The following is a 26,043-nucleotide window of genomic DNA, read 5'->3' as shown; positions in this document are numbered from 1 at the left end:
GTTAAAATGCAAAAAGTGATAATCTCAATTTGCAATTGCAGACAAATCAAAACAACTCCAAAACGATAGGTACAAACAAGCGTTGAGATTTAGATGGCGTCGATACAAATTTACAGCGGTACAATCGCGTGGCGTGGTGTCAAGATGGTCTTCTATTCGGAAGCCACGCTAGAAACCTCCACTTCTATACACATCTCTACACTTACTATGCAGTCGAATAGACACCAATGTTTATCCTGCATGGACAAAGTGCAAGCTCAAGATAACAAACCAAAAACAAACTCTTATTTTTATGCAGCAGAAATCAATTTCTGTGATATATATAGTACTGCGACCCGACCGCCCACAAAGACCGAAAGAAAAGAAACATACAGGAACGCCGATTCCTCCCTCTACTCTAATCCCGATAGACCCATGGTCTCTAGTCCAAGATCGCCTCGACCTTCTTCTCCGCCCTCTCAACCGCCGACGGGTCCGCACCCTGCTGGTTCAAGAAACTCAGGTACGAGTTCCACCCTACACGCACCATTAGCACCACTTCCCGCCCGGACAGCAAAAACAGAAAAAGCACATACCCAACGAGATGAAGTTGACCACCAACAACCGATGATTCAACGGCACCAACTTAAAGTTGACCAACTGCACCGCCGGCCACACCATCCAGTTCGTCTTCAGCCCCGTCCAGTAGTTCGCGTCCAACTTCTCCGCCGGGCTGCCGCCCTCCAGCACCGACAGCGTCGAGAAGAAGAACAGCATGTTCAGCGGCGTGAAGATGAGCTGGTCGCACGCGACGCGTGCCACAATCTCGGCGTTCGGCTTGCCGGGGAACTTGATTGAGCGCTCGAGGAAGCGGTACCAGTGCACGACCATGGGGCCGAAGATGACTATGTGTGCGGTGCGCGGTTAGTGGTGCGGAGGGGAGGGGAGGGGAGGGGAGGGGAGGGAGGGAGGGGGAGGTATACTGCCGCCGTAGCCACCCATGCGCGCGGTGCGCATGATGTCGTGGTTGTCGAGGCCTTTGCGCTCAACGACTTGTTGGGCGATTATGTCGCCGGTGCCGAAGAGGACCTGAGGGTTTGGAGAGTCAATTGTGCATTCTGAGGGAGTGAGGGGCGGATTGGATTGGCTTACACCGGTGGTGATGCATTGAGTGAGCAATGGCCGGGCTGCCAGGCGAGCTTGATACCTATTCCCACAACCCCATTAACTCCCACTATTCTCACGGAGCGGGGTGCGCTGAGCAGCAAACCTACCAACGAAGCATTGTGACAAACTTTCCTTGAAAAAAGAGTATCAAAGAGAAGGAATGTGTGTAGTGGAGGAGACGAAGAAGTAACAGCCCGGTGGTTGTGAAAATTCTCAGCAGAACAGCTCCCTTTTGTTGCTTAGCAGACTCGCAGCGGTGCCGGTGGTGGGGTTTGAACTTTGCGGGTCGGCGAGGGGTTGCGCAGGCTAATTGCAACCGATCCCTGCGCATCGCCTGCAGGGTCCGGCGCCGCCCGTGACGTCAGGGGGGATGCGCTGCCCAATGCGGAAGTCTTTCCAGGAAAAGGTGCTCCAGCGATCATTGGCTTTTGGGGTCGTTGCTGTGGCGGGGCGAGTGATGGGGCGTGACGATCGGTGGTGTGACGGGGCGAACGCTCCTCTTGCTTCAGGCGTCGCTAGAATAGGTAGTTGTTATCACCCGTGTGTAAGCAAAGACTGCGAGAGTTGTGTTGAGACGCCCATAGTTGGTCATAGGCTTTGTGAGCATGCACCCTGGCTGGCATGGGCATCAAGGGTTAGCAGCAATACTTTCTCTATAGCTACATGTAGTCAATTGATCAATCAAGGGTGGAAATTATGGTCATTGCATTAAGTTGTAGCGAGACAATCACAATGCGCCTAGTGGCTCTAGTCGTGCGTGAAGTTGTTTAATTACTTTAACAAGTATTTATTTTCTCCTGTCTCCACTTCTAGTAACATTCCTACACCACCCCGGCCGCAGAACTGAAGCTACACAAGCGACTAGCGCTATATACATTCATGAAGTATCACTCGACATGGAAAGTACTCCATTTGATCACCTTGGAAGAATAAGGGGAAGCGAGAGTAAGTAAAGTAAGAAGCGGGTGAAGAGCAAGGGAGCTGCGATACAAGAAAAGGCGTAAAGCCACTCAATCCGGGACCCCTGGCCACCCTTCCCGGCGCGCGGCAATCTCTCTAAAGAAGCTATATATGTCATGTAGCTATATTATCCACGATAAACTCCACTTTCCATGGGAGAGAACAAAATCCCCAACCACGTTCGTAACTTAAGAACCTCTTCTCTAAAGTATGAGGTGGGTAGGCTACCACATCCTCCCCTAGGCTCACTAGGTCGGGGCCAGACATTGTTGAATCATATAATATCACTCGAGAGTGACTACTGTCACGACACACGTGCCACACGCTCAACTCCGACGGAAAACATTAAGAATGTTCATTTTTCAGTCGGTCATGATCTGCATGGAATCACCTCCCCAAGCGTGGTGCGGAATGATTATCTCTAATATGGTTACGACGCAGCGAGATCCTAGTTAGTATAGCAATTCATCCTCTTTGTTGGATACCCGAATTCTTCATGCATGGTTCATCCAATAGTATCACCTAGCATGCGGATATGTTTAAGATACTATATCCCAGCGGCGCTGGCTGACATAAAACATTTGTATATGGGTGCGTCTCACGTTGTGCGAGCACACATTCTTTAATTCATTTGCCTATAAAAGTAGACGTCTGAACGCCTCTAACGTTAGATCGACACAGATCTAGAGATTCTTGACCGGTCCTTCACCCAGCCCTCCCCCCGCATGTTCTCCTGCAGCCCCACTATCCCCACTACCTTCACCGGCACCCCCCTTCTTCAGCGGCTTAAAACACAGCTTCGTCTGCTTCAACCCATTGTCCGGCGCAGTAATCTGCCTACTAAACCTCCTTTCCCCCGGCAACGCCTTCCTCAACTCGCACCCCCCAAGCCTCAACGTCTCCTCCGCGAGAGCAACACGAGGGTCGAAAGCAGTCTTACGCCTACGTCCATCAAACTCCTCTTCCTTCGCAATACTAATGAGGTTTTTAATGTCCGATAGTGCGGCTTCGACTGTCTGCTCGTCTTTAAACCAGGTGGCGGCATCTCTATTGAAGGCAACGTAGGACTTGGAAGTGTCTCCTATTATCTGGTTAGCTATTGTGGTATTTGGAAGAGGGGTGGAGCGGGCCTGTACGTTCTTGGAGGGAGATTGGGGTGGTGAGTAGGGGTGGCATTGTGGTATCGATTAATTGAGTGATTGATGTTCTCGTTGTAGCAAAACGGGCGTGATTCGTGTTTTACTGCTGCTTTGCACACTGCTGCTGTCAGTAAGTATGGTTGGATGGTCATTCTACATTTCATGCTGATGCCAGCGGCGGAGGTAATGTGCAGTGGTCAAAGGAGAGGATGGGTATGAACCTATTGTTAGTACTAATGCCTGGAGAATGAGAGGGGCAGGAGAGGGGGGTGAATCGTTGTTTAAATAGCAATGACGGTGGTATTAGTAGATGATTTTGGTAGGTGATGTTGGTAGGTGATGTTGGTAGATGATGTTGGTAGGTGATGTTGGTAGGTGATGTTGGTAGGTGATGCTCAGATGGCAGCGCACACCGGCTGTCTCTCGGTCTCATGCTTTCGGCCAGGTTACCTTCCAGTGAATGTGTCTCTCCACCGGTATGGGTGCGTGGGCCTCAGAGCGACTGCACATGCGAGAATCTTTGAGAACTACAACACCTGGAATGCTCTACTTCGGACGTGAGCAAACACTACAGATGAGCCCCATCCCCGTTTTGAAGGCCACTTCATAGAGTAACAGCGACTAGAGATGGTACTAGCTCGACCTGTGGATCTTTGGACCTTGAGACTACATGTAGTGGCCGCCGGGCGTTTATTAGTGTTAGGCACAAGCCGAGCTGGCTCGAGCATTGGGTTCGAGCTTTAGGCTCGAATACTTTGAGCTCTCATTTTTACGAGCTCAAGCCAACTCGAGCTAATATTGGCAAAGCTGGATAATAAATATATCGAAGATAGATTCTCTCAATTCGTCCCTAGAAATGAAAAGGTATATCAAGATGACTATTTTCAGTTATATTAATCAGAGCTCGAGCTAGCCTAAGTCATTCATTCTTTGCTACTGCTACTAGAGCTTATTATCTCCCCCAGCAGGCAGACCTTCAAGCTCTGTTAGCATAGTGGTCTATGCACCCTGATTTAGGAAACTTATGACGACAGCAGGGAGATCTTGGGTTCGAATCCCTGACGGAGCCAATTCAATATTTTTTTCCTTTCTTTCTTATTTATAGATTCTAGAAATGAAAAAGGTATATGGAAATTACTATTTTCAGCTATACTAATAGGAAGTCGAGCCATGCTCCCGAGCTCGAACATCCCGAGCCCCCCTTTCCACAATCTGAGCCACCTCGAGCTCTATGTCAGGCTCGTCTCGAACAGGCTCGTGCCCAACACTAGCGTTTATGCTCCTTGGTTTAAGATAACCATAGGTACATCTATCTATGATGCTAGAAGCTAGTCGAAGGAGACGATGAAGCCACAGCCAGCGGAATGACGACTTGAATACGCGCGGGGAAACGCTGCATGCAGAAATGGGACAATGCCGGCGACAAAAATCGCTGAAAAGAGACAGACATCAGGGTTTTGCATCGCAAGAACACAATGGACACTATGAAGGAAAAGGATATGGCCAGACGATAGATATGCATCGCGACCTACATGCGCCTAAGCCACCTCGAGTGTTTCCATTCCCCACGCCTCCCAGTGGATTCTCATGCGTCATAGGAAATCACTCATGAGTGAATGCTTGGCTGGGCGTGAGTGCCATCTCAATAGTCAAAACCTTTTAAGAGACTATCAAGACTGCCAGTCTGGCGATTGTTGCCGCTTTTATCTTCAAAGTCTCTAAAGGACTGTGCGGAGAGGCTAATCAACCTTCACTAACGCAGGAGGATATGTTTTATTTACTAGTCCCGCCCTGTACGTACACGGCGATAAAAGCGCTATGCACCAAAGAAAGAAGTTACGGGCGCAAGCAACCGGAGAAAGGTTTACTAATACATACACAAGCAAAAAAACACGAGGAGAAGTCGCCGTGAGGACTAAACGCTCGTGTTGAGATTTGAGTTCATAGCGTGTCACTCGAGCTCTGGTTATCCAGTCCAATGCATGTAACGTTCGGAGATACGAGATACTAATAGAGTAGATTCAAGTAGTACATGCAGTTTGCAGTCCCCTTACATTAACTATACCTGCAGTGTCACCCCCGCAGAACCTAAGACCCCATGCGAAACGCCTTACTCGACCTCGGGTTCAGACGACACCAGATAACGTTGCAATTGGAAACGTCAAAATCCCCTCAAACTCAAGGTTTAGGGATGGCTCTCGTGATGTTAAAAGTCACATCGCAGGATTGAAGCTAGGTCTACGAACGGTTTTTGCGCTGCACTGAATGCAATGTCGGAATATCCGTTGTCGATTCAGAATTCTCTCCCCTTCACGAACCATAAAATTATCTGCACAATGGCATTATGAAAAGAACTGTAGCCCTCTCCACCACGGCAAATCCAAATTCCTGTCATAAACCGGACCGGCGCTGCATGGGGCCCGATTCTAAATAATCTCGATCATGGCAGAGATTGGCATAGTAGCGCTTTTTCCAATCGAGTAATGACAGGCCGTCACACAAGATTAATGATAATAGCGATTGCTGTTCAGATCAACAACGGTTTTTCTCGGGGATTTTGAAGACCCCTCCGGAATACCCTGAGTTTACTCCCCATGGCTGAACACCGACCACGGGTCCCGCTCCCGGGTTCATCTTGTCGGCACAAAGCCGACCTGGCCTAGCCAGCCAGCTGTCAAGCTCATTCCGAGCACTAGCAATTCGTCCTAGTTGCGCTCTGTTTCAGATCTATATTCTTTTCTACCATTTTTTCTCTCTTTCTTTTCTTCATGCCCCCCCTTCGTTACGGATATAGCAGACCGGCGGATGGGTAATTCTCACAGGATCGCCGGTTAGGTTCTGGGTCGCAAAAGTGTCGATATGAGGGTCCGTTTCGGATATCCGGCTGAATTGGTATATATCTGGATGGGCCGGACATCTCTACTTAAGACCCGGGAGAAATAGCTATGGGCGGCGGGCCATGCCATGCCAACAGGCAGGTAGGCGAGCAGGCACCTTATCATAATACCGGGCAGGGCACGCGAGCAGTTTGTCAACTCATTTTTCCCCCCCCCATTTTTATTTTTTTGCGGTGGGAAACTACAGTTTCCGGTAGAATTATTGCGAAAGTGGGTTCCCCGTGACCCGATAGTCCTATTGGCTTTTCAAAGATTTTTGCTACGAGCACAGACCAACAAAATCCACTCTTTTAGCTCTGACTTTCGCAATAATTCTACCGGAAACTGTAGAAGGGCTTGATCGGCCGGGAATCGCCTATAGAGCAAAACTGGCTCTTCCAAATCGGACGGAATTGACGATGTCGAGTCCGTTCGAGTGACCAAATGTGAAGTGTATGAAGTGCATCAACTGTATGAACTGAAGAACCTGAAGAGAAAAAAAAAGGCCGATAGACGAAAGATTCAGACCTGGTGCGATTACACGTTTACGGCGCTCGATAGGCGCCAAGAGGCTGCAGTGCATCGGGCCGCATATCGGCCATCCTTGCTTGTGAGCGAGAGAGAAGGGCCAGCCGACCAGTCGCAATCGATGAGTGAGATGTGAATGAATGTGAGAGGTGAGAGGTGAGGTAGAGAAGGAAGATCAAGCAGCATCAGTAGCAGAAAGAAGCAAGTGTGGGCGTGCCCGTCTGCCCCATCTGCTGTCCGTCTTTCCCTTCTCCTCCTCCTCCGCCATTCACTTCACTCCTCTTCTTTCTTTTCCCACTCCTCATCTTCCTCCTCCTTCTCCGAGTGAGAATTTTTCCCGTGTGAAGTTACACACTGTGTTTTTGTTGGAGCACCTCAATTCCGCTGTTCTGTTCTCGCCTGTTACTTGAAGGAGAGACGGGAATCACTCACTCACTCACTCTCTCACTCTCTTACCTGTCGTTGTTGTTGCTGCTCCTCTTCCTCTCCTCCACTGACCTCACTTACCTCTCTCTCCACCTACACCTAATCTGATCTCTGCAACGCCCACACCCCCCAATAACAACAAAAGACCTCATCTCGTGCACAACCCTAGAGACCGCCCATCATGAAGTATGTTCCGTTCTGTTCTGCTGCCCACGAGCCCTTAATTCGCGTCTCGAGCAGATGCCACGCGAATTGATCCTTGCTCCAGAGACAATGTGCTGATGCGTAGATTTCCCACCACCGTAGATTCGGCCAGCAGCTCCGCACGTCGCTGATCAAAGGTACTATTCATTACAATCTCCCCCACATTCCCACTCTCGTGATAAAAAAAAAGAAACCACACAATTCCATGAAAAAATTTGCTCAACGGCCCGAATCTAGATTACAGCCACCAGTACATCGCCTACGACGACCTCAAGTCACAGCTGAAATCGCGTCTGTACCCCGCCGGCACGGACCCTGCCACCACCACGCCCACGCAATGGACCGAGGAGGACGAGAAGGTGTTTGTGCAGGCCCTCGAGGTCGAGCTCGACCGGGTCTTCAACTTCCAGAAGCTGCGCTCCAGCGACATTGTCCGCCGCATCAAGGTGTCTGAGAAGGAAGTTGAGGACGTGGTCAAGAAACTAGACTCGCGCCCGCCGGCGAGGCGCCAGAATGCGGCGCCCGGTGCGCAGGGCGAGGATGGGGACGAGGCGTCAGGCCCCACGGAGGAGGACTTCGAGATGCTGGAGGCGGACCTGAGTGATATCATTGCGGATGTGCATGATCTGGCAAAGTTTACGCAGCTGAACTATACGGGGTTCCAGAAGATTATTAAGAAGCATGATGTGAGTTTTTTTTTTTTTTTTGCGCAATTGGGTGTTTTGAGGGGGCAATGGCTAATTACCGCGGCGGGTAGAAACAAACGGGATGGATGCTGAGACCGATCTTCTCGGCTCGTCTGAATGCGAAGCCGTTTTTCAAGGACAACTACGATGCGTTTATTGTCAAGCTCTCAAAGTTGTATGACCTGGTCAGGACGAGAGGAAGCCCGACGCAGGGTGACAGCAGCGCTGGTGGGTCGCAGCAGAACTTTATCAGGCAGACTACAAAGTACTGGGTGCACCCGGATAATATCACAGAGTTGAAATTGATCATTCTGAAGGTATGGAGAGCTTCTGCTATATGCCGCGCCCCCAAGCTCAATAGCTGCTAACCAGTTTTTTTTGATTACAGCATCTTCCTGTGCTCGTTTTCAACCCAAACAAAGAGTTCGAGACACAAGACTCCGCAATCTCTTCAATTTACTACGACAACAGCGACTTCGACCTCTACACTGGCCGTCTCCGCAAAGATGAAGGTGCCGAAGCCGTCCGTCTCCGTTGGTATGGTGGGATGGACGTCTCCACAATCTTCGTTGAGCGCAAAACCCATCGTGAGGACTGGACCGGTGAGAAGTCAGTCAAGGCCCGTTTCTCGCTGAAGGAGAAGAACGTCAACGCGTTCCTCAACGGCGAGTACACTGTCGGTCAAGCATTCGAGAAGATGCGCAAGGAGGGCAAGAAGAGCGTCAAGGAAATCGAGCAATTGGAGGCGCTCGCAAGAGAGGTCCAGTACACAACCATCACCAAGCGCCTTCAGCCCGCTGTCAGGTCGTTCTACAACCGTACTGCCTTCCAGCTTCCTGGTGATGCTAGAGTCCGTATCTCGCTCGATACCGAGCTCTCCTTGATCCGTGAGGACAACTGGGACGGCACCATCCGTTCCGGCAAGAACTGGCGTCGTATGGACATCGGAATCGACTGGCCTTTCAAGCAGCTCCCCGAGAAAGACATTGAGCGCTTCCCATACGCGATTCTCGAAGTCAAGCTCCAGACCCAAGCCGGCCAGGAGCCACCAGAGTGGGTCCGTGAATTGGTTGCCTCCCATCTCGTAGAGGCGGTACCCAAGTTCTCAAAGTTCATTCACGGATCTGCGACGCTGTTCCCGGATAAGATCAATCTCCTGCCCTTCTGGATCCCCCAGATGCACATCGATATCCGCAAGCCCCCCATCCACAGATACGGAATTGAGAGGCCAAGCCACAGCGCTAGTATCTCTACCTCTGACGATCCATTCGATTCCGACGAGGACGAGGATCTCAGCGACCAGGACACGAACATTCAGAGGCTCAGGTCTGCCGAGCGCGCCATTGAGTACGCTGATCGCGTTGAGAGGACGCACAATGGCGGGGGTGCCCGCGGAGAGCTTGATGAGGAGGAGCGTGCGGCGGATGAAGAGCCAAGAGACGAGTACCAGCTTTATGACAGCGAGGATGAAGATTCCTACGATGAGGCCAATGAGAGGAGAAACGGGAGACGGAACAAGCCGCTTAAGAGCGTCGTTATGGACGGACTCTTCCAGGCTGGTAATGTGCTGAAGAGCCTTGTTCCTAAGCCTAGGAGCACAGAGGTAGATACTCTGAATCCTCAGGCGCCGGTCCAGGGCATGGTCTATGCCCGCAAGTTTAAGGCACCTCCAGGCAAACGTAAGTCATCCTTTGTTCTTTCCCTGGTCTTGATATATAACTAACAAATAACAGGTATTTTCGTCCCCGTCCGTGTTGAGCCCAAGGTTTACTTCGCCGCCGAGCGAACCTTCCTCTCCTGGTTCGAATTCTCCATCTACCTCGGTGCCATCGCCGGAACCCTTCTCAACTTCGGAGACCGCCTCTCGCTGTATTCTGCATGGGGGTTCACAGCGGTCGCTGTCGTGGCACTGCTGTACAGTATGGGACTGTATCTGTGGCGTGTGGATAAGATCTCGAAGAGGAGAGCCGTCAGGTACCACGACAAGTATGGGCCGACGGGGCTTTGCCTCTTGTTGTTTATTGCCGTGGCGTTGAATTTTTACTTCCGATATGGCGAGCTGAAGAAGTAGGACTAATGTTGTCGATGACTGGATTTGGATGATGGATGGTTGGTATGATTAGGGGTTGTAACATCAGTGTCGGTATTTTTTCTGCAGTGTTTGTTTGGGTGCTATGTCTTGTATGGTGTCTCTGTATCATGATGGGTGTGCTGTGCGCTGCTGCGTTCTTTTCTTTTACTTTACTATGTTTTTTTTGATTCCTTATTGCGTTGTTTGAGCTTGGAGAGAGAGATTAATTCGCAAATTTTGCTTTGTCCCGTTCGCTTCAATGTATAAATAGGTACTGCTTGAACACTTGATCTGATTGCTTGCATTGCTTATTTTGCTGATTGACTTCTACAACCCATTATCTCTGTATCTATTCTGCCCCCCAGCTGTTTATGTTTGTTTGTGTCCGTTATATGTACGAAAACCTTAACGAAACCCAGCTAGTATACTCTTACAATCACAATTCATACTCTCACCAATTCCAACTCAAAAAGAAAGAAGAAGAAAAAACCTAACCATTCGCCCATGGCCAGCTCTACTCTTTCTATTTCTAGCCCGGACCGCATGTACTCCAACACACCTCCATCCCCACCCTACAAATAGATGCCCAACTCCTCCCTCGCAAACCCCTCCACCAGCTCCTTCCTGCTCAACATCTCCCCCCTCTTCCCCTCCGCAACACCCTTCGCCGCCAGCCACGCATCGTACTTTCCCGCCACCTCCTTCAGCAGCGCCGCACTCTGCAGGTGCTGGTCCTCGTAGTCAATCTCGGCCACCACCACGTCCTCCACCTGCTTGCCCTCCTCGGGGGTAGTGACGTTGGAATCCTTCCCCTTGGGGAACTCGGGCCAGCTGGGCTTCATGGTGAGGTTTGTGGGTTAGGGTTTTTGATATGGCGGTGGTAGTGAGGTAGGGCTTGTTTGTGTATGCGAGGGAGACCGATTGGTTCGTGGAGGTGGAATCGGAGTGGTTGATGGTAATGATTTTAGGTTGGGTTTGGCTTTGGCCTTTGGCTCTAAGGGGTAGCTTGGTGAAGGTAAGTGAGGGTCCCGATGGGGACTAGCGTGGGTTAGTGGTTGGGTATTGGCGTTGGATATTGTCGGGTTTGCGGTTTGATATATCTGAGGGAGGGGACGAGAGAGAGAGGAATGGGTGCTGACTATATATATCTATATATACAGCGGATTGGTAGTTTAGGGTCGATGTGTGTGGTAGCCGCGCCTGGTCAGAAAGAACAATGGAGTTGGTGAGATTGGGAGAGCAGGTACTGTGCTCCGCCGACGAATATGCCTAGGAAGATGAGACCGCTGCCAAGCAGAATTGGATTGTTGAAGTACATGCACCTACCTACAAGGGTGTAGTTACAGGTGGAAAGCAATGTTTTGAGGAGGTAATCCACGCTAGGATTAGCAGGCCAGGGCTCTGTAGCCCACGCTATTAGTTAGGGAGTGCACAGGCACAAGGATAAAAAAGGGGTTTTAGCGAGAGATTGAACCTAGTATTCATAGGCCTGGGTGCTCTGCTGCTTCTGCAATGACTATATATAGCAAAGGGACTTAATCCTCCGGTTTTGGCATTGTTTTCCTCCCTATTTTGTTGAGCTTCTCGAGAAGAAATCATATTTATGACTATTTAATAGTTCCTAGGAGATAAAAATGACAAAAAAGGGGTTTTATGTCACGTAGTGTGGCCACGGTATCGTTGGTTATGAAGATCTTCCTGAATCATGAAATATCACTCGTCTACAATCTCTCCCTGCTGACCACTAGATGACATTGCGACCAAGCATGCTATGAGAGCTTAGTAACTGACAGTATTCCACTACGATCTTCAATCTATCAGTAGCTAGGCTTCGGAATCTAAGTACTGATCGACAAGTACTGATCGACTGTGCTTTCCGTCACTATCCCCTCGACAACATCAACATTCTCGCGTCAACTTTTCATAAGGTGCCATAAACGTGACCTTAAATCCCAGGTCTTTTGTAGTTTATAGTATACAGCCCAAGACGACAAGCGATACTATTGGATGATTAAATTACATGAAGTTACACTCAGACTTTCGTCCCATTTACCACAGGCGCTTGTGTGAGAGGTCAATTACAATCATTAAATTCCGGACTACATAAGCATCTACTATATTATAAAAGAAAAAGTTTCGCTAAGCCATAACCCTACATCCGGCCCTGGCCATGGTGGGGGCGGGGAGAGGGGGGAGGCCAAATCATGAGCGAGAACCTAGTTCAAGCTGCGATTACGGGGCCAGAGATCTAATCGATATCACACCTAACCCACGAGGAGGGTCCAATAGGCTCTAGAAAATGGCAATGAGTTTAAAAACACAATTGTCAGAGGCCCGGAAGTAATACTTAAGGGGGGTGAGGGTAAAGCGAGCTAGGAGACCTAACCCTGCCATGACAATCTACCACGACGTACATCAAGGCCCACTGGCCACCCTCTTGTTCGCTATACTTGTTTCTCACTTGTAACTATTAAACTAGTCACGTGCGCCCCGGGGAGTCGTTTCATATCCAATCGTTTATTCAGTATAATTCAGGAGAGTAGAATATCTTTAAGTACAAATAATGGTTTATATTACAGTTGAAGAATTTTTATATACAAAGGGCTTAGACGATTATTCAGACGTCCTGGATGTTTTCTTCTACATCCCTTGCGATGGCTTCGTCGACTTCATTTTCTTCCTCCTGAATGTCTTCCGCGATCTCTTCCTCTTCCTCAGGGCTGAACACTTGCGGCCGTGGCCTTGGGTTGTTAAGTCCCAATATCGCGCCTGCAAGACCGAAAGCGTTCTTTCCACTTTCTCCCTTCATCCTCTCTATTATTTCCAGTTCCTCCGCTTCTCTTGCCTTCCTCGTCTCCTCGTCTTCTTCCTCCTCTTCTTCATCTTCCTCCTCTTCATCATCTTCCTCCTGACCATCGTCATCAACGATTATATACTCCTTGACTTCACCCTCCTCGCCCACGTCCTCACCTGCCGCCTGATATTGTGACCCTGTCTGCAGCATCCACACACAATACCCTACAAATGTCGCCACACCACCGGCGACCGTTAACACGCTTTTAATCCTCTGTCTTCTTGCGGCAGCTTGTGCTTTCCTTTTCCTCTCCAGATCCATCGGATCCATATTCTCCTCCTCCTCTTTAATCCTCTGCTTCCTCAACTCGTTACTCCTTCCCCAGCCCATTGCGTCCAAAGCCTTCTCTACCAAGAACATTGACATCCATGGTAGATCACCCCTCTCCGCCACGCCCCATGGCAGCATAGACGCAACCCGCTCGCCGCCGTGCGTATACGCCAATAGCGACTTCGCATCCACAAACTCACCTACCAGCTGCGGTTTCAGGTCATTAAGGTAGCCACACATCCTAGGGAAGCGCTTCTTCATCTCGTTTGCCAACCACGGCTGTGGCAGCTCAGGGTAGAAGCATAGCGCCAGGTACCCAACCGCCAGGCAGTCCAGCGAGCTTGGGTAGTCGCCAAAGAAGTGCTTCTCGTTACCTAGACGCGCCTTCAATGGCTCTAGGAAGTCTGCCACAAGGTCCATCAGCTTGAATGTCACTGCCACTTCGGTGCTTGATAGTATCGACGTCGGCTTCTGTTCTGGAGGGGCGGTGGTGTGTGGTTCGCCAGCTTCGGGAGCTTTGGGGGTGGGCTCGACGGCGTCGATATCGAGCGCGGTGACTCCGAGGCCAGCTGTACGATCCTTTGCTTGTGAACGTAGGCGTACAGGCATATAGTATTGCATTGGGAAGGGTAAGAGGGTGGCGTATATTGAGCGTGTGCAAGAGTCAAAGTTTTTGCGGGAGACGTAGAGGGAGAGGTCTATGAGAGATTGGCCATGGGTCTCGAGAAAGGCTGAGAAGCTGTATTGAGGGTATTAGAACGGTTTTAGAAGAGATGAAAGAGGGTAGACTACGCTATGCATTCAGCTTTCTCGACAGGAGAGAGGAAGTTATCGAGGTCGGCCTGTCCATCGGTCTTCTTACGGAGATACTCAACGATACCGCGGAAGCCAGTTGCCCATGTTCTGTCGTCTCGCAGAGCTGGGAGTTCTCCTATATAAATGCTAACTATCAGAACCAGCTCTTCGGAGTACTCGTAGAAACAATCACGTACGGTTGGGCGACAACAAAGGATTACTAGAAGCTACAACCGTCCACTGGTCTTTTGAGAGCGTAAGGTTTAGATATGCGATTGCAGCTATACATTGCGCATCGATCGAAGGGAGGCCGAACGAAGGTCCCCAGATGTGTAGTTCCAGCATCGCGAGTTGATTGTGGGGTGATGGTCATGCAATGACGGAGGGGCCGGTTTCTTTTTTTTTTGACTGGCAGAGCCTCAACGCAAGATGGTGGGGGGTCTGGCTTGGCGACGATCATTAACAGGGTAGTTAAAGTTCTCTGTAAATGATCCAGCTGCGTAGTTTGAAGAGGTAGAGTATTTTCACAAAGTGCTCTATGACTTTGAGCGGAGACATGACCATGTTGAGTTAAAGGAACCGCAGGTAGTATATAGGTGTAGGCTCTTTAGCGCAAAGATGCTCCTAACTAATCCTCCTACTAAATATTTCTGATACCGCATTCGGGGCATATATATTTATATCGAGCACTTGCAATTTCTTGGGATCTGGTGGTAAGGAGATTTGTGCTATCGGTGTCGTTATTTGTTATTTATTTGTATGTCTGCGAGCGCATCACCTGAGGCTTGATTCACCTCTTTCGATTGGCGAGTAGCGTATCATTGACCCTCACTAGCTTGGGTTAACAACCACAAAGCCATGGGATATAGCAATTTCAATCATTAAGAAGAAAAACAGTCAGGGGTAGTAAATCAGAGTGGCAATTGTCCCGTGCAGCTTAGAAGGGCCGCGAGCAAGGTTACAGTGGGCGAGTGATAGCATATGATGTGGCTAGCTCTCACGTCTATTCACCCTCGCGAATAGGATGTATCCACGCACCGTAAGGAACCGAGCACCAAGGGATCAAGCCCAAGAGATACCTGGCATATAATGACCATGGAGAGAAATATGGGACACGGTAAGCCAATACCGTAGTATTTTATAATGTAAGATAATTAGATAATAAGGGTTAAATTCATACCACTACCACAACTACCTGGATCTGGATATGCTTAACTTCCTACCACCTAAAAGAACCCATCCCAGGTCAACAACACTGGACTCCATAACGGCTGTTCCCAATCATCCTCATCCCCACACATCGCTGTCTCACTGCCCTTCGCACTAATGGGGCCAAAGCACCCCGACCAATCCCTCATTTCCTCCCCCTCCTCGCCATTATTATACAACGCATTCCTTGCTTCTTCTACACTGCTATATCCGGTGATATGGGTAGGCTTTGTTGGAGACAGAAGCACAGTATCCCAACCGTTTTCGCTTGTATTTAGACGCTCGCATTCTTCTCTGTGTATATAGAGAAAAGGTATGACATCCATTTGAGCAGTAGTAGGAGAATAGGGTCGGGGAGGCGACAGTGTCCACTGGAAGTCGTCCTCTTCATCATCGGCATCATATTTTTCATTGACTTCGTGGCTGCTGTGGGTGATAAAGAGACTTCCTGGTGGAGTCAGGGCATATCTCTCTTGATCTTCGTCCTCACTCTCAGAGGATTCAGAATCGCTGTCAAGCTGCGTATGACCAATGGTAGGTGTCGAGGGGACAACGAACTCAAATGCGTCTAACGATGAAATTTCCTCATCATCATCCTCTTGGTCCTCATCCTCAGGGTTATCCCTCTTGTAATCGCACCTGTCTCCTGTTGCATTAACCTCTTCGGTACCCTCCTTTGTGGAGCATCTATGTCTATAATAAGCCCCCCATTTCTCCCAGCCCGAGTAGTCATATTCACTGACACACCTCGTACAAAACACATGTGAGCATCCCAGACATCTGTTTGACGCTGTGAAGCGGCGGCCGGCATGGCAGCGGTGGCAGCGCCAAACCCAGGGATAGGGTGTGGGTGGTGGATGAGCGGCCCGGGGAAGCTGGCAAGTGATGTGAGGAGGGGAGATAGTTAGTCTTTTGGTAGGGAGTGTGAGGCTGGTCATTCTGGTCATTTCGATATCTCTCCTCCTGCTAGTATGCAATTGAGAACAAGTATCCTTTTTCGCTCCTTTTTCCCTTCTTTCTTTGATGTCTGTTCTTTGGTATGGGCAATGGGCCTTGTCCAGCAAACCTCTTTTGGTATCCTCGATTCCTTCCTTTATTTTATTTTTGGGGGCTGGGAGTAGTAAATAATTGCTCAGGTTCAGCGGCGTGTTTGAATATTGGGACTAAGGAATATATCGATATCAATATCTTGAAAAGCAAAACCAGAAATGATTGTATTGTGGGGGAAAATGAGAGGTCCTGCCTCAATTATGGCCCTAAAGAAACGACACAAGTACCCGGTGCTGGAGGATAAGACGAACGGGACGGTACTTTATCGTGTAGCTGACAAGACCAGGAAAGAGAGAAAGGCAGAGAGATGAAAGAGAGCGAGAATATGTTCTCTTGAAGTACACGGTGAGAAACTGGCAAACAAAGAGCCTCTCATCGATGAAACATCTGCGTGTGACTTTCCTTGCAAAACGGTCATTTCTTTGTTTCCGGAATAGGAGAGATGGACAGACAGCCTGTGTTTCGATAACTGGCCAGTGAGCGTTGAGCAAGCTAGCTGCTAGCCGCAAATCTGTTCCTGACTATCGGTCATGCTTGTGGTTAGATCACAGGATGGAACATGTAGGCACTCTGCTCCCTTCCACTGCTGCTGTGCTCTGGACAGATGTACATACGGTCAGATCACAGTGTGCAGGATAATGCTCCCTGCAAATGTACTGCTCGATGACGCTGTCAGTGCCTGGGCAGAGAGCCACAGATGCGGAGACGAGATCTGGAGAAAGAGAGATAAGCGAGCAGGGATGGGAGTGGGATGGGGGGTTTTGTGGATGTGGATGTGGATGTGCTGCGCTGTTGGCTGTGTGGGGGAGGTCCGTTGAAAGTCAACATGATCAACCCCACAGACAGGGCGGAGAAGGGGAGTGATCAGGAGGGTACATTGTAGTGAAGAGTTCAACAAGCAGAACAAGCACGGAAGAAAAGAATTTAATATGCCCAGGCACATGTAGGTACATGTTTTGTAGAGAGGGAGTGTATTCTGTGTACTTGTACTCCGGTATGAAATTTACACTACATATACTAAACTGGGGGCTACACATAGACCGGGGGGGTCGCGGTTAGGGGGGTGGTGACTGTGAGCATCATGAGCAGCAACAGCAGCAGTGAGCCGAGTTGCTGTCTCGGATATGCGAGAAACGACAGAGAAACGAAGACGCCGGGGGGTCAAGTGAACGGGAAGAAGGACCACAAGTCGCCGGAAGAGAAGGGCAGAGAGGGAAATGTAACCGGTCTGAGAAAAGAAAGAAATCTCTTGAATTATGGCCTGTTCAGCGCTCCCAATTGCACAAGTTGTAGGGTCATGTTTGGTGAACTTCTTCTACCTGAGGCTGTCGGAGGTCCCGCGGTGCAGCGCATCAAAAGAGTCTCTCTTCTCACCCTCCCTCTCCTCCGCTTAGTCACGGATTGTTTGGCGAGGCGCCCTTGGGCGCAATCAGTGGATCAGTGGATCAGTGAGATGTAGGTTGTAGACAGGCTGCCAGTCACCCATACAATACTCAGGAATTTATGTGTTGAGTAGATGTAAGTACACGCACATAAAGTGGACGTGAGTGAGTTCTCGAGATATTACTGGACGTAAGATGTAAACGGGTGTGTGAGTGAGAAACTGTGTGTGAGAGAGTGCAGACTTTCTAATGCTGCTGCTGCTGCTGCTGCTGCTGCTTCCTGCTACTCTACCTACAGCCGTCGCCGCTGCCTACATACTGCTGCTCCCCTCCTCTCCCCAATCCCTCTCTCCTCCGACATCACCTCTCTGGACCCAACGAACCCCCCCCCCCCCCCCCCCACAAAGAGAGAGGAATCAGCCCCCCCTCTCCCCTCACATTAACCCTTCCCCCCACTATCATCACCATCGCGATAATCTACTCCATCTCATTAAATTCTTGTCCGTGTCTACTGCCCTCTGGCGCCATCGCTTCACGGTACCCGTTCGCTTATTACCCTTCTCATTTAACAATTCCGTATATCCTCCTCCTAACTCCGCACCCCCCCTTCTATCGCTCTCTTTACCTTAATATTTACAACTTCTCCAGCGAATTGTGCGCCCAGTTCTCGTCATCCCCCCTCTTCCGGAGGTCGTAGTTGATTCAACTACACCCCCTTCAACCCCGGATGACCGAACCTGATAAAATGGACGAATATAAAACGAAAATGCCTTACGGCTCTCGTTTTGGCTACAGAACTCCACCGCCGGAATTCGCGAAGTCTTACGTCGAGCCTCTATCACCTGTCCTCGGCCCTACAATGCCTCCCTCTTCTAGGAACGATGAGCCTCCTTCACAACAAGTACCAAACAATCTTCCGCCCCCCCCTCCGCCTCCTACAGCGTCTCTTTCTTCCGCCCCTCCTCCTCGACAATCACTATTTTCGTCGTTCGCCACGGCTTCGCGCTATAACATGGAAAACACTCCCGTGGATTACGATCCTATGCAGATGTTCGCAGACATTGCGCTCTCAACTGCTCCTCCAAGCTTTATAGCTTCACGGTCCCAGTCGGCTTCGCACGCGCCTACGGCAGCACCGCCCTCTAATTTGCGCTCTTCTTCAATTACCTCCTCGTCGAACACGAGCGGTGTTCTACCCGCAACATGGTCTGCCGACGGGTATCCGATGCGAAATGGGAGCTACAATACTGCTTATCCCCCGCAGAATGTCCACGCGATGAATAATGATAGCTTTCATACAGCGTATATTTTTGAGCGCCGAACATCCGCTACTCGCTTAGAGCCGCCGATGAAGTCGCCGGTGATGGTCAAGACCCCCGCACCCGGAGGCGATAGCTACCTTCATTCTGCCCCGCCACTCGGCCGGGCAGCTTCCCCGCGTTCTCAACAGCTATCATTCCCTCTGGTCACTGCGGGTTACAGGTCGGAACGTTCAAACAAGGGGCGGGCAAAGAAAGACGCGAAAGAAAATGCCACACCAAAAGATACGGGCACCGGAAAGGGTGCGGGGTCATCGCGTGAGGGCCGCGGATCGCGTAATACTTCTTCCCGTGGACGTGGCTCGGCTTCGAATCGTCAGAACTCTCGCAAGAGTCGTGCTCGTGCTTTGAGTCCTATTAAAGACATTGCCGAGACTGAGAAGCCCTCCCAGGCCAAGGCTCAGCTGGTAGAGAGCAAGATCTCGAATGTGATAACTGTCAATGGTGGGGTTCCTCAAACCTCCCCAATACGGCAGAACTGCTTGACAACGGCTGCAATTGAGTCGACGGATCCACCGAGTCCTTCGCCCGCATATTCACCCTTTCCTTCTCGTCCCAATTCGCCGGTTTATGAACCTCCAGAAGCAATCACACTCGATTCCGAAGATGTTATTCATGTCAAAGAACCATCTAGCGTTGCTATTACCGAACATGTTCCGGTGGTGAAAGAACCTGAGAATACACCCGATGCTCAGCTGGCTGCTGAAGACAGTGTAATGAAGGATCTGGAAGAGTCTATTGTAGTAGAAGCTCCAGTTGATAGAAACATCAGTGAGGTCCTTGATAAAGGTATAAAATTCCTCCCCATCTCCTGGGATTTTAGTATACAAATTATATTCACTTATTCAAAATTCAGAGTTGGCTTCCAAGTCCACAGAGGAGGAGAAGTCTATTTTTAGTAAACCATCACCTGATAGTGGTGCCATCGGTATGTTTGTTAACTTTCGATGCTATATGCTCACTTTTTACTTGTGAATTGAGTTAATACGTATTTCGCGGTACCAGAGCCAAGTCAAGAACAGATTGAGGCTTCTAAGCAGGAAATTTCCATATCTGAAGATGTAGAGATGCAACAAAATATTGCTGAAGGTAAACTAATTCAATTATCTCCACAATCTTCTAATCGCTTTTTACTAAAGTTATTTTTGCAGAGATGGAAATATCAACCCTCAATGATAAAATACCAGCCATTGAACCAATTGTAAACGACGCCATACCTAGCTCGATTTCTCCAAATGAAGAAGCCGTATCAACTGAAGAGATCGCCGAGAAGGCCAGTGTGGATATCCCTACCGTTGATATCCAGTCAATGAATACCGAGGTAGAAGAGGAGATTGAAGAAGAAGATTTTGTTATCAAAGAGAATGAAGATTTTGAATTCGCTCAAGCTGTAAGTGTTTCAAGAGGAAATTGATTGTCTGTTTTTAGTTTCACTAACACATTGGCGACTGCAGGTTGGTAACGAGCCAATTTTCGGTCTTGGCGACTCCTTGAATAATGGTCTTCCTGTGACTGCATTCGATTCTTCCCAAGAAGCTGAACTCGGTGGTTCCACTGCTGCCGGCCCTGGACCAATTCAGGAAGAGCTTAAGCAGCTTTCCATCCTATCACCATCTGGCGAGTTGTCTCGTGAACCAGGGGATCCTGATAACGAGATATGTGGAGAATGCGATACGAAGTATCGAGACTCATTTGGTTTTAGACTTGATCAAGTTGCCTGGATTGGGTGTGATGGTTGCGGGAAGTGGTATCATTCTCACTGCCTGAAATTAGACGACACAACAGTAAAGAGAATCGATAAGTTCTACTGTGCTCCCTGTGAGCCTAAGTATGGCAAATCTACAAGTAAGCCACACTCCTCAATTACTTTTGCTTTTGTACCTAATTTTGTGTTAGTGAAACGTACATCAACTCGTGCAACAACGGCGATTGATTATAACGCGCTCCATAACGGATCTTCTGCTCCAATCAAAAACCCTAATGACAGTAAACTCCACCCTTACGTGGCTATAATTCGTGATCGTACGCACACTTTCGCTGCCGATACACTCCCTCGACTACGGCCTGAACAAGTTACTGTTGAATTCATTGACGATATGCCAACCGGATGGAATCAGCCTTTTGTTGTTCCGGCAACCGAAAATCCTGCGCCCTGGATTGATTTTAGCGAGGACAATAAGCCGAAAAGTGAGCAGCCACTAATCGAGCAGTCCTCAAGTCAGCAGCCACCACGTGAGCAATCACGAAGTGAACAAGATTATCTCAATATGTCAATAACTCCCGAGCCTGGCTTCCCTGATGTTCCAGCTGAGAGCCATCCTGTGCAACTACCAGCGCCGCCAGCTCCTCCACGCTCTCCAATCGCGAACCAGGATCCAAGGGGTAGTAAGAAGGGCAAAGGGAACTCCCCAGAAATGACTCTTGAGAATGGCGACTTTGACCAGAAAGAAGTCAATCGTATTAAGAAGACTCTAGTCGAAGGCGAGTATGATGTCAAGGAACGCCGCGAGGGAGCCGACTGCCTCGACATGATCATTCCCAAGGGCCTGACTGTTCGCAAGGTTGGGGAACTTATTGGAGCACAGATGAGAGTTGAGATGATCAACGTTCTTCGCCAGTCTACTACAAGGGATGATAAGTGGAATATGGAGGAACTGGTCAGTTACTTCGAGAGTAAAGAACGTAATGATATCTACAACTGTATCAGTTGTGAGGTGACAAATACTCCACTCGGGGAGCAGATTTCACGGCCGGAGGTTGTCAGGAAGTTAGATCTTTCCGATAAAGTCTGGCGTCGATCAAATGATAGCGATGTGAAGCCGCATGTGGGGAAATATGTGTATGTCGCAATTCCTCGCTCCCATTACATTTGAAACTCATCTTACTAACATATTTTTATTAGTCTCATGTCCGTTGCAGATTCTTTTACCGATTTCCACATTGATTTTGCTGGTTCATCAGTGTTTTACCACATCTATGAAGGACAAAAGGTCTTCTTGGTCCTTCCGCCAACCGAAAAGAATCTAGAGATTTACGAGCAGTGGTCCATGAACCCCGATATGAACACAACTTTCTTCCCTCGTTTGTGTGACGATCCGTGCATGCTTGTCACGCTTAATAAGGGAGATACGATGTTCATCCCATCTGGGTGGATCCACGCTGTGTATACTCCAAAAGACAGTCTTGTCATCGGTGGCAACTTCCTCACTCGCAGCCATTACACTAAACAGATGGCCGTTCAAAAGATCGAGGTCGTGACCGATACCAAACTTAGCCAGCGCTACCCCAAATACACAACTCTTATGTGGCACACTTTGTATTATTATCTCACCAAAGATCCCATCCCCATGGAAATTGACAAGGCCCTCGCACATGGTCGTGTCCTCAGGCAAAAGGGGGCTCGGGCTCAGAAAGGAAGGCCAGTATATACTCGACAAGAGCTCGAAGGCCTTCCCGATCTCTGCAATTTCTTGCTTAGAACCGCTTTGATTTCTTGTGGCTCTATCAAGACTTCTCTCCGCCCCGGAAGACCAACTTTAACTGCCAGACAAGTCGACGCTGTCAAGCGTGCAATTCCCGCTCCTTGCAGCGACGATCCTTTGGAATGGATCAAGAGATTTGGTCGTTGGTGTATCTGGAAGCGTGTAGCACACAAGATTGAAGCAATCGGCGAGAGAGTTCCCGAGTGGGCACAAGGGAAATGGATCCCCGAGGAGACGGTGAAGAGAGGCCCAAGCAAAGCAGAATTAAAGAGACTTGAACGTTTAAAGATCGAGGAGGCCAGGAGGGCTGAAGCGCCAAGGCGAGAAGGTCTAAGGGTCCGAATGAGGGCTTCCACTACACCTGGAGATAGCGAGTCCAGCGGGGAAGCATCTACATCTAAATCACATGGAAACACCAAAACACCCAAGAAACTCAAGCGCAAGGGTGAAGCCGATATTGAGTCTTCAAACAAGAAGAGAGGTCGCCCAAACAAGACGCCCGCTAAGACACCCACCGGGTCCAAGAAAGCCACCACCGAAGACTCCGCCAAGAAACGCAAGACTAAAGGGAAATCTAGTCACACGGTCGAAGGGGGCGATGGAGAAGCGTTTACTCTTAAGGATGGCTCTATCTATGTTGCTAAGGAGTCAAACCTTGGACCAGCTAGGGCTGGCTGCCAAAACTGCCGGATGAAGAAAACCGGGTGCAAGCACAAAGCCGAAATTGCTGAGCTTGTCGCTTTGTTGGAAGCTAATGGAGGTGTTATGCCGACCACAGGCGACTCAGAGAAAGGCAAAAGTAAAGCAACGGTCAAGAATGAGGTTGAAGATGATGCTCCGCGTGAACCAGAGGAGGGGGTCCAGCCTGAAGCTGAAGATGAAGTCCTTCATGAGGCTGAAGATAGGGACCAGCGCGAGGATGAGGCAGAAGATGAAGGCGGCGATGAATCTGATGTTGAGGAGGAAATTGAAATGGGGAAAGACAAGGGAAAACTTCTGGACCCTTTGAAATCAAAACCAATCTCCGACAGGGTTACTCCTACGCCAGGCCCGGAAAACGAGGACGAAAATGATTTTGTACAAGAATCATCTGGTGTAGGCTCAAGCAATGGTCAAAAACGGGCTAGAACCGAAGGCGATGATCATGATATGGAACTCACCCCGCCTAAGAAAGCCAGGGGTTCCAAAGATTCTACTGGAGTTTCTGGCCGTCCTGCTGGATTCCAAGGAAGAAAGCCTTCTTGCGAGGAGTGCAAGGCTCTCAAGGTATGTCTAACACTAGCTTTGAGAAGATTAATTCTGACTTCTCCTAGACCAAATGCCATCATGATACTTGGCACCTCGCAAAGGTTAAGACTCCTAGCGCTAAGCCTTCAAGAAGTAGCGCCAGGAGAAACTCTACAATCATGCCTGCCAAGGTCACCACACCAGGCACTGCTAGTCGTGCGAGGAGGGATTCTACCATCAATTCTACAAACCTTGGTGTCCCTTCTGCTTCTAAACCTGCCAAGGTTTCCGCAAGAAGAAAGTCTGCGCCTGCTGCCTCGAGAAGGAAGTATGCTGTTGGATCTCGTGCATCCGATCCTTGGCGCTCACTGGGAGATGATTCTGGTCGCCCTTCTAACTTCCTGCCCGGCTCTCAAGGTATTCTCGTTCCACTTTTTCTATAGGAACAGGTTGCTAATCTGAAATAGGTGATGAGGCGATTGTTGATGATGAGCAGGAAGAGCTGGAAGATGTTATCGTGTGCAAAAAGCCAATGATGGTGACGTCGGCAGTCAAAGTTACCGCCTCCGCCATTGTTAAAAATGATACTCCACCTCCAGCGACTCCAACTCTCACTTCAGTCATCGTTGCCTCAGGACCTCCCTCCACCCCGGCCAAATCCATTCCTCCTGTCGCCATTTCTTCAACCAATACTTCGCCACTTACCGAGAACGAATTTGACTTGGACCTTTCCATTCTAGACGAACAGCTTCCGTATAAGTCGCGTTCCCGCAGTTCCAACACTCCAGACGATCCCACCATAATGGCGCCGCCTGTCGATTTTGATGACGAACCTGTTGCTGCGCCAGTAACTCCCACTCCTGCCGCTGTTACTATTGAGGTTACCCCGGCTGTCCCTACCGCCAATGCAACATCCAATGCTGTGCCAGCTAAGTACCCGAACCCAGCATATAGGGTTCATAAGCCTAAGGTCACCTATAACCGAAACAATAAGAACTACAAGAAAAAGGCAGATGAGGAGGAGGATGTCCTTATGGAAGGTACGGCGGACATAAATAGTCCTAAAGTTGTCAAGACCGGACCATCAATGTCCCCAGCAGCCGAGAAGAAGCCTAGCAGTGGCACTTCAGTCAACGGAAGTTCTGAGGTTGTTGAAGATGGTGATATCAGTGTAGAGGAGCTTAAGAGACTAGGAACTGCAGCGGATTTTGGGTTGAGGCGGAGGGCTGGATCATAACGGGCGGATAATCTTCGTTTACCCGCTAACTGAAAACCGCGGGTTATTTCGCGAAGGCTTAAGGTTCAGGTTTTGGTATCTCATTTCTTTATTTCCTATCTTCTTGGGAAACTGTATCATTACACATGTTTGTTTCTTATTTTTTCTCCAGGGTTCTTTTTTTTTTTTTATGGATTTTTCTGTGTATGGGATTTCATATCTATTGTGTTTTCTCTTCTCTCCTTTCTCATTCTATTTTATGTGTCTATTGTTTCCTTCTCCAGTCGCTGTTTGAGAGGATCGTTACAAGATGTGCGATATTGGAGCGATCTAGCACATGAGCAGACTGGGGCGGCAGACACGGGCAGAAATTTTCAAGTGGTAATCGTGGAAGATGTTTTGTGTATTCTTAGTACGACGTTTCCCTCTTTGCCTCAACACTCTTCTCTCGTACGGAGGCGGACCGATTGAGTAGCGAGACTGAAAAGGGGAACCTCTTTCTTTTCTTTTCTTCTCTGGTGGAGTTTGATCATTTTTTTTCCCGGCTTCTATCTTCTCAAGGGCTTTCTTGGGGTTATTATTCTCATCTTTCTTTTTGTATGGGGTTTTGCGCTGGCGCGGCGGGTTCACTTCCGGGCGGTTCTGGTGTTAATTCTTTTTTTTTTCGTTTCTGTGGGGTCCCTTTTATGCGTGCTTACTTCCTTTACTTTGCTAGCTATGTTGTTTGTTTGTTTGCCTGCTTGCTTGCTTGCGTTACTTGTTTGTTCCATTGCAGCTCTGAGTGCTTTTCTCTTGCAGCTTTTATTTTCCCTCACTTTTTTCTTCTTATCAATCCGTTTGGGGGAGTAGTATGGAAGAGAGGGGATGGGGCTAGCGGAAGAGTCTGTAAATGGACATGGTGTAGTGGTACTTACTCTTACTTACTTTCCCCTTCTTCAGCGGTTAGATGGTCTTTCTTTCTTTCTCGAGATAATGTTAGACGCATTGATTTTTGTTTTTGTTTTTTATTACCTATTTTCATGTGTTTGATTTTTATCTGTCATCTTCTATTGTGTTTAAGGTTGCATATTATAACTTATCTATCTACCATATATGTTCATGATGTGAGTCTTGTGAGTTCCGCGGGCAAGGCCCAACGAAAGATATAAGACGGATGGGCAGGAAACGGTTAATGCTTTATTGACAGATTTTTAATTATTGCGG

At 49.0% G+C, this 26,043-nt stretch overlaps 7 protein-coding genes across 7 annotated transcripts; 2 read left to right on the top strand and 5 right to left on the bottom strand.

The window, feature by feature from the left end:
• Positions 1-421: 421 nt before the first annotated feature.
• H6S33_006011 (uncharacterized protein) lies at positions 422-1,264 on the bottom strand (the record flags this gene model as incomplete). The annotated part of the gene is made up of 5 exons (XM_044837420.1): positions 422-516; positions 576-884; positions 963-1,068; positions 1,132-1,186; positions 1,254-1,264. The coding sequence occupies 5 exons, from the start codon at positions 1,262-1,264 to the stop codon at positions 422-424; spliced, it is 576 nt and encodes a 191-aa protein (XP_044699320.1).
• Positions 1,265-2,789: 1,525 nt separating this feature from the next.
• On the bottom strand, positions 2,790-3,282 carry H6S33_006010 (uncharacterized protein; the record flags this gene model as incomplete). Its single annotated transcript, XM_044837419.1, has 2 exons — positions 2,790-3,187; positions 3,243-3,282. 2 exons carry the CDS (start codon positions 3,280-3,282, stop codon positions 2,790-2,792), a joined length of 438 nt encoding a protein of 145 aa, XP_044699319.1.
• A 3,974-nt stretch (positions 3,283-7,256) lies between these two features.
• Positions 7,257-10,036, top strand: H6S33_006009 (uncharacterized protein; the record flags this gene model as incomplete). The annotated part of the gene is made up of 6 exons (XM_044837418.1): positions 7,257-7,261; positions 7,382-7,416; positions 7,517-7,965; positions 8,037-8,282; positions 8,354-9,644; positions 9,699-10,036. The coding sequence occupies 6 exons, from the start codon at positions 7,257-7,259 to the stop codon at positions 10,034-10,036; spliced, it is 2,364 nt and encodes a 787-aa protein (XP_044699318.1).
• Positions 10,037-10,608: 572 nt separating this feature from the next.
• On the bottom strand, positions 10,609-10,878 carry H6S33_006008 (uncharacterized protein; the record flags this gene model as incomplete). Its single annotated transcript, XM_044837417.1, has 1 exon — positions 10,609-10,878. One exon carries the CDS (start codon positions 10,876-10,878, stop codon positions 10,609-10,611), a length of 270 nt encoding a protein of 89 aa, XP_044699317.1.
• A 1,775-nt stretch (positions 10,879-12,653) lies between these two features.
• H6S33_006007 (uncharacterized protein) lies at positions 12,654-14,300 on the bottom strand (the record flags this gene model as incomplete). The annotated part of the gene is made up of 3 exons (XM_044837416.1): positions 12,654-13,899; positions 13,953-14,091; positions 14,153-14,300. 3 exons carry the CDS (start codon positions 14,298-14,300, stop codon positions 12,654-12,656), a joined length of 1,533 nt encoding a protein of 510 aa, XP_044699316.1.
• Positions 14,301-15,181: 881 nt separating this feature from the next.
• On the bottom strand, positions 15,182-15,975 carry H6S33_006006 (uncharacterized protein; the record flags this gene model as incomplete). The annotated part of the gene is made up of 2 exons (XM_044837415.1): positions 15,182-15,851; positions 15,908-15,975. 2 exons carry the CDS (start codon positions 15,973-15,975, stop codon positions 15,182-15,184), a joined length of 738 nt encoding a protein of 245 aa, XP_044699315.1.
• Positions 15,976-18,323: 2,348 nt separating this feature from the next.
• On the top strand, positions 18,324-24,861 carry H6S33_006005 (uncharacterized protein; the record flags this gene model as incomplete). The annotated part of the gene is made up of 10 exons (XM_044837413.1): positions 18,324-19,704; positions 19,772-19,843; positions 19,921-20,004; positions 20,067-20,305; positions 20,370-20,610; positions 20,689-20,760; positions 20,812-21,754; positions 21,818-23,663; positions 23,711-24,041; positions 24,092-24,861. The coding sequence occupies 10 exons, from the start codon at positions 18,324-18,326 to the stop codon at positions 24,859-24,861; spliced, it is 5,979 nt and encodes a 1,992-aa protein (XP_044699314.1).
• Positions 24,862-26,043: the final 1,182 nt, after the last annotated feature.

This window comes from Morchella sextelata (genome assembly GCF_020137385.1).
Source record: "Morchella sextelata strain SCLS chromosome Unknown scls_2, whole genome shotgun sequence".
In the NCBI taxonomy this organism is placed as follows: domain Eukaryota; kingdom Fungi; phylum Ascomycota; class Pezizomycetes; order Pezizales; family Morchellaceae; genus Morchella; species Morchella sextelata.
Note: the sequence above shows the minus strand (reverse complement) of the source record. Positions and strands in the feature narration are given on the sequence as shown.